The following is a 7,500-nucleotide window of genomic DNA, read 5'->3' as shown; positions in this document are numbered from 1 at the left end:
AGGTTTGAAAGGCACAGTAGGCATTACTTGAGGTTCTTTGCAGCGTCCTTTCGGCCCATAGCTGCAACGCCTTTCTTTAATTTTACTGTACCACCGTTCAAAAATCGTTTCTTCCTTCTTAATTTCCACCTTCTCCTAACAATTGGTTCATAGTGCAACTTAGGAAAGGGGAAACCTAAGTTGCACTATGAACCAATTGTTAGGAGAAGGTGGAAAGTAAGAAGGAAGAAACGATTTTTGAACGGTGGTACAGTAAAATTAAAGAAAGGCGTTGCAGCTATGGGCCGAAAGGACGCTGCAAAGAACCTCAAGTAATGCCTACTGTGCACCGCATGAGGTGCACTGACGGCATTGTCCACTTAAGGGATTAAACAAGCGGAAACATGAACTTGGAAAACTCATGGAAAACTCTTGGAAAAATTATGGAAAATTCTTGGGAAATTCTTGGAAAACTCAAGGAAAACTAAGAAAACTCATGGAAAATTCTTGGGAAACTCTTGAGAAACTCAGTGAAAACTCATGGAAAACTCTTGGGAAACTCTTGGAAACTCAAGGAAAACTCATGGGAAAACTCTTGGGAACTCAAGGAAAACTCATGGGAAAACTCTTGGAAACTCAAGGAAAAATCAAGGAAAATACATGCCTCTTCAAGAGGCCATTTTTATCAGCGAAAAACAGTCATCGAAATTCAAACGAACTCTTAATTAAGGATTTGCAGCAGTCGCAACCTTCAGGCTGGTTTTATGAACTAAATTAGTAAATCTGAATGTCAAACTCTACGGTAATGGTACGTACGCTTTCGGTTTCATAGCCCATGGGATTTGACAATACCCCGAGCAAAAGGATTGGCTCCCAAAAAGACAGAATCATATATGTCAAACAAAATCTAACCACTTACTGTGGCCACTCATGAAGCCCACTTTTTTTTTTTTTTTTTTTTTTTTTTTTTCAGGATCTTACTTACCAAACAGAAACAAGAAGACTCTTTAGCGCAAAGCAAATATTATTCACTAAGCAAGCAATACAGAAAAAAGACTGCCTTCATGGCTAGCTGGTATCTAAATATAAGAAATAATTGTGAACACACCATAAAGCTGTATTCTTTCCCTTTAGTCCATCGTGATTTAACATTAGAATTACGAATGTCAGCTATATTTTAGCAACACTGACAATACCGTAATCGACTTTCCATGCTATTAGCCAAAGCTTCTCACTCCCTCAAAACTCAAAGAGGGAACAGACACGTGAAAAATCAAACAAGAATCCATTTAAACCAAGTAAGACAAAATCCTAGCAGGTTGAATAAACCAATTTTGTTTTTTTCACTATCTCCATACAAAAGGTGTTCCCGTTCTACACGAGATATAAAACTATATGGCTGACAAACTCCTTAGGACACCACAAGAATGCGAAATATCCAACAACCAGACTCACGAACCTTCCCTTTACTCAAGCGCTTATCATCAACCATACTATTCTCTACTTATGACCGACCGTCCCGTGTCCGGCATTTTCCTCTGCGTAAGAGCGCAGAAAGTGAAACACTCTTCTTGCAAAAGATGAGCTTTATTTCTACAAAATGGCCACTTCAACTAAGATCCATCGCTGCTCCCATGACACACGGAATATCCTCACTTCCTTTTTCCCTCTTGCTCATGCTACTCACAGGTTGTGCTTCTCCCTTCAAAATAACTAACCTTATATAAGGATTTAGTTTCCGTTATTTTCCTTGTCTTTCACCTTTATATCGCTCATTTCTTTAATTCCTTCAATGCTCTTAAATTATTCCATCCCTCACACAGAAACGTCGTTAACAGCGCTACTTAAGAGCAAAAAGAAGAACCCGCAATTTATAGTTCCTGATAATAAATAAATAAATAAATAAATAAATATAAATACATACATATGTATAAACACACACATGTATGAGTGCGCGTGTGTCAGCGGCCGCGATGCGAACGGCAAATACCAATATATTATGCATTCCAGTTCCTCATTTTTCCGCACGAACATGTCCGACCTCTTCCGTTTCAAATCAACTGTACATTCTAAGTGATTCAAGTGTTATTCTATTCTACTTTCAACCCTAAACCCCCTCCCACATTCTCTCTCTCTCTCTCTCTCTCTCTCTCTCTCTCTCTCTCTCTCGTCAGTATCTGGTTTTGGTACCCTTTTTGGTCCTTCTTCATTCATTGGCCCTCAAGCCGCCTCCTCCTCCTCCTCCTCCCCCTCCCATCACAACTTCGATCATCTCTGCCCCCTTCCCCCTCCTCCTCCTCCCCCACTCTTCCTCCTCTTTCCTCTGACTGTTCCCCATCAATCAAGTCATTATGTGATATCAGTCGCTAGTCGATGCTGCTGACCGGTTTTGTCTGTTTGAAAAGGGATGAGGCCTGTGGAGGATAAGGGTAGGGGGGGAGGGAGGGGGAAGGAGAGGGAAGGGGAGGGATTGGTTATAGGAGGACTGGTGGTAATCCAATGGAAGGGACAGGGATACACCTGAATTCTCTCTCTCTCTCTCTCTCTCTCTCTCTCTCTCTCTCTCTCTCTATCTTCCTTTTCCCCCCCCCCCCCTCTTCCTCTCTCTCTCTGCAGCTGGTGATATATCTGACCTTAACAACAGTTTATTTTTTTCGCCTCATTAATACGACAAAAGTCTTTTCGACCGTGTTTATACATTCTTTTTTTTTTTCTCCTTAGGAAACGGTTTAGAAATCGGTTGTTTTCAGAAGACGAATCACAAAGAGACGATCTCCAGCTAATTAAGACGACTAGAGAGCCTGAACATGTATGGCTTAGAAACACGACGATTGCGAGGACAACTAATAGAAACATTTAAAATACTGAAAGGCATAACAAATGTAGACAGTAACCTATTTACATTAAACGAAAACCAGACAAGAAATAATGGATGGAAACTAGAACTGAAGAGATACAACACATCCCATTGTGGGAACTTCTTTACATACAAGATATGTGACACGTGGAATAAACTGCCACCAGAAGTTGTAAACAGCAACAGTGTGGAAGAGTTTAAAATAAAGCTAGACAAAATCATTAGGACACTGTGAATGCACAGTAAAACATGCTCCTACAGATAAGTGAGCACACGATGTCTCTCGAGTGGACTAACAAGTCTTTGAGACATCCTAATCCTTGTAACTCCTTGTAACTAAAACCTCCAGTTCGTCAAAGCTCCTTGTATAAAAACGGGGCGTAATGGGGGGGTGACGGAAGGGACTCACGAACCGACGAAAACCCTTGTTTAAACTATAACAGGAAATGAAAGGTAAAACCTTTTTCGTCAAGGAGAGAGAGGACACCCACCTCCACTCCCCACAATTTAACAGGAGAATGGACTCCTCCAGTCGCAGAACGAAAGGGAAGACGACGACGACGACGATGATGCTCCTCTCTCCGACTTGAAACCGGTTGCTGGGCATTTGTGTCATCGGACAAAAGGCTTATTTAGATGATAAGGCTTACAAATATGTTGTCCAATTAATGCCTGCCAGCCTGCCCTCTCTCTCTCTCTTCTCCTCCATCTCTCTCCTCTCCTCTCTCTCTCTCTCTCTCTCTCTGTTCTATTGTGGAAAAGGTTGTAGAGGAAAAAGATGGGTATCCTTTATTACATTTTGTTGTTGCCCTACTAATTCCTCAATAAAAGGTGTGTTTATGAATGCAGGGTATGCATATTATAGTATATATATATATATATAGTTATAATCATTATATATATAATATATAATATATATTATAATTATTATATCATATATATATATATATATACATGTATATATATATATATAGATATATATATATATATATATATATGTTGTGTATAATATATATATATATATATAATATATATATATATATATATATATATATATATATATATATATATATATAATAAAAGAAAGCCTTCTGTTGATATTTTGGACACTTGGAAATGTATTTTAAGCAGTGATATAATCCAGTAACTTGCGATCGTAACTTTTGCCAGAAAACATGACCATAATACCTTGCATAATAAAACCGACAACGCCCAGTTTCCCTCCACGGTATTTATTTTTCAAATCCATAAATATACTTTGCACTGAGATTGAACTCTTAATAATGCGTAATAAACTACAATTTTTTTACCTGCTGGATATGAGAATGAATGGGAAAGCATAAACGGTACAAGTAACACTATATATTCAATCAAAATTTCAGTTAAATTATTCAATGTTTGACCTCCAATGCCTGATAAAAATGTCCCACGATAATAAATAAAATATTAATTATCAAAGCAGGAAGGGGATTTCGTAATATACAACTAAACAGGAATTAAATAAAAAGAAACTAAATTATTTATTTAAAGCTAGCGTTTACCTTTTCAAAATCTGACATGTTTTAACATGTATATTTATACTAATGCTTTATAGGTTTGCCAGCAAAAGTTCAGGGATTAATCTATCGACAAAAATGATTATTTTACTTACAAACTATATAAATAAGACAACAAAAATTATTATTTTACGAGCAAACTACATAAATAAGACAACAAAAATAATTATTTTATGAGCAAACTATATAAATAAGACAACAAAAATAATTATTTTACGAGCAAACTATATAAATAAGAGAACAAAAATAATTATTTTACGAGCAAACTATATAAATAAGGCAACAAAAATTATTATTTTACGAGCAAACTATATAAATAAGACAACAAAAATTATTATTTCACGAGCAAACTATATAAATAAGACAATAAAAATAATTATTTTACGAGCAAACTATATAAATAAGACAACAAAAATGATTATTTTACAACCAAACTATATAAGAGAACAAAAATTATCATCTTACGAGCAATCTATATAAATAAGATAATCTAACAACTGTTATCGTTACGTGAATATAAAGCCACTGTTCGATCCAGACAAAATAATTTTACCCAGAAAAACTTTTTCCTTCATAATATGCACAGTGAATTAAAATGGCCAAATTATTGACAACTTCTACATTCACTTGCCGACTTCTCCTTTGGCTCGTACTATGAGCGAGTCGTCATTGGAGCCCTTTTCTTCCGGGACGCAGAAGCACACACTCGAGTAACAGCCTCTTAATAGGATTTACATGTAAAACGAAAAGTTCATTGACGACGCAATGGAGCATTTCGGACCATCCTCGACTCCAAAAGTACATCATCTGCGCCACTACCACCATCCTCGCCACAATACTAATCCTCCTCCCTCCCTCCCTCCACCCCCAACACCATTTGCCTTCGGAGGAAGAAGTGGCTTCGAGAGCCCCCTCTCGGATTTTCTCAAAAATACTCAGGCGGCCGTTAACTTCCAGTCAGCTTTTATGCTTACGTCAATCAACGCACATTTCGTTCTACGGCGTTCTCTCGAAAAAACGAGTGCCAGTGCGTAGGGCTAAAACGGGGTCTCATTTAATAGAGATGAATGACATATGTTAATGCTATAAAATGTGGCCCTTACATGCACGTCGAATGGGGAAACTCTTGACGCTGTAACCCTTCAAGAAATCTAATGTTTTCTCGAGGGAAATCGAAGCGGAACCTCAAGGGTGACTTTGATATGAAGCTTGATACCAGTTTGGACCTCATGGGCACGAGCGGCGTGGCATTATTCCACCCCGAAAATTGTAAAATACTTGACTGTGTTTGAGTGATTCGGCAACAGCCGGCGCGTCTTGGCTTAATCGCCAGCTGCCACAACTATACTCTCGCGAAGAAGGTCAAAAGGAAGTGAAATCAAGATAATACGAATGAGGGAGACGTCAATGACATCAATCTCTATTTGAGAGAGTAACCGAAGACGCCATCTTCAACGATGCTGCATAAATCATGCAAGAGTTGCGATTGCAGACGTCAAGTCATCGTGCAGATCAGGAAGGTCCCATAACCGGACGACCAACAAACATTCAAAGTTCCCTTTCGCCCGGTTCCTACACGCCTTTCGTTTGATTGACAGGGACGGCGTCAGCGCCCAAAAAGGGATTATTTCTTTGTTATTTCAAGAGTGTTTCAACAAGGTGGCTATTGTACAGAGTTATGTAGATGGCCAGAAACAATACGCGGAAGGGAGGAGATGGATGGAGACGCTCGCAGAAAGAGGGAAGGAGAGGGGGTGGATGGATGGATGTATGATATTTAGGGCTACAGACCAAGCGCTGGGGCCAAGAAGGCCATTCAGCGCCGTAATGAAGGTTAAATAAATTGAATTATGGTAAATGAATAGAATGTCTTAGTGAAAGAAATGATTCATAAAATCAGATGCGACTAATAAATATAATAAAAATATGAAGTTTAATGAATGGCGTAATATATGTTAGAAATAGTTTAATGTCTTTAGAAATCTGTATGATATAATATATAATTAATTGACTAAATGTTATTAAAAATTTGTATACACTTTAAAAAGGAGATGAGAGCAGAAATATCTGCTTCATCTCCCAAGATATACGAGAGGGATGGGGGGTGGGGAAGAAGGACACGGACATTACGAGGAAAGAGGAAAGAAGCCGTGATACTGATTCGTCATTGACAGGTAATGACACCATTTTTAAGAGACTGGCATAAAGCCACGGTCTAGATGGCAAATGAATCATGAAAAGTTCAAGACAGAGGGAATAAATATGTCCTTTGAAGAGCTTCATCTCCTCCGCGTGACTATCATCTCGATGAGGCCGTCACGTTTTGTTGTTGGTATATTTACAAAGAAATGAACACTTGAACTGATATGCCTTTTTCTCTCTCCATCATGCCTGCGACTTACAAAAGTCTTGTAACAACCAGGTAACTCATTCAGCCCATCTGTACCTCCTCGTACGATTCGAGTCCAGCACGGGTCGCCGAGAGAGAGAGAGAGAGAGAGAGAAATTTACACATATGAAAACATGGCGCCGTTACAGATTTCTAAACCTACCAAATGCCAATTACATATTTTGAACCTCTTCTCTTATACTGAAAAAAAAAATTTAGTCTCGATTTAAAAAAAAAAAAAATCTCAAATCGAATTAAAACGAATCGCAAATACGATTATCCAGTCTTGCATTTCGTAAGGTTTGTACACCGACGTGTGCTCTCTTCACAACGGAACCGTCGGTCAGCGAATTCAAGAATTCTCTCTCTCTCTCTCTCTCTCTCTCTCTCTCTCTCTCTCCTTGAAATCGTGTGTCCTCTCCCCCAACAATTAAAGCACGTGACCAGCACGTGCAAAAGCATTGGCCCACCTTTTGTAAAATGGTAATTAATATTAATAAGGCGTCACCTGATCACAATTGGTCAACATCATCTGATCGATAAGACGCCGTTAAATGGGGCCACGTTGCTCCCCCGGTCCTGTGGGAATGTTTAAGGGAAATCTAAATATGTTCCGTTGAGAGAAAAGCAGTAATGAACTTTTCTGGATTACTTTGATTAAAAAAGGAGAGGGGGCAGTGTTAATATCTTACTGACAAGAGCAGTAATGCATTGAACCG

At 38.5% G+C, this 7,500-nt stretch overlaps 1 protein-coding gene across 1 annotated transcript in view; it reads left to right on the top strand.

Annotated features, from left to right (window-relative positions):
• The window catches only part of LOC135223060 (protein enabled homolog), a 6,459-nt gene extending 4,153 nt beyond the window's left edge, over window positions 1–2,306 (top strand). Inside the window, exon 4 of the mRNA XM_064261568.1 lies at window positions 2,205–2,306. Within this exon, the coding sequence (XP_064117638.1) occupies window positions 2,205–2,306 (102 nt within the window). The remainder of the gene's footprint in view (window positions 1–2,204) is intronic.
• Window positions 2,307–7,500: the final 5,194 nt, after the last annotated feature.

The sequence above is a fragment of the Macrobrachium nipponense genome, chromosome 8 (assembly GCF_015104395.2).
Source record: "Macrobrachium nipponense isolate FS-2020 chromosome 8, ASM1510439v2, whole genome shotgun sequence".
Lineage (NCBI taxonomy): Eukaryota > Metazoa > Arthropoda > Malacostraca > Decapoda > Palaemonidae > Macrobrachium > Macrobrachium nipponense.
This window is presented reverse-complemented; position numbering and strand designations above follow the sequence as displayed.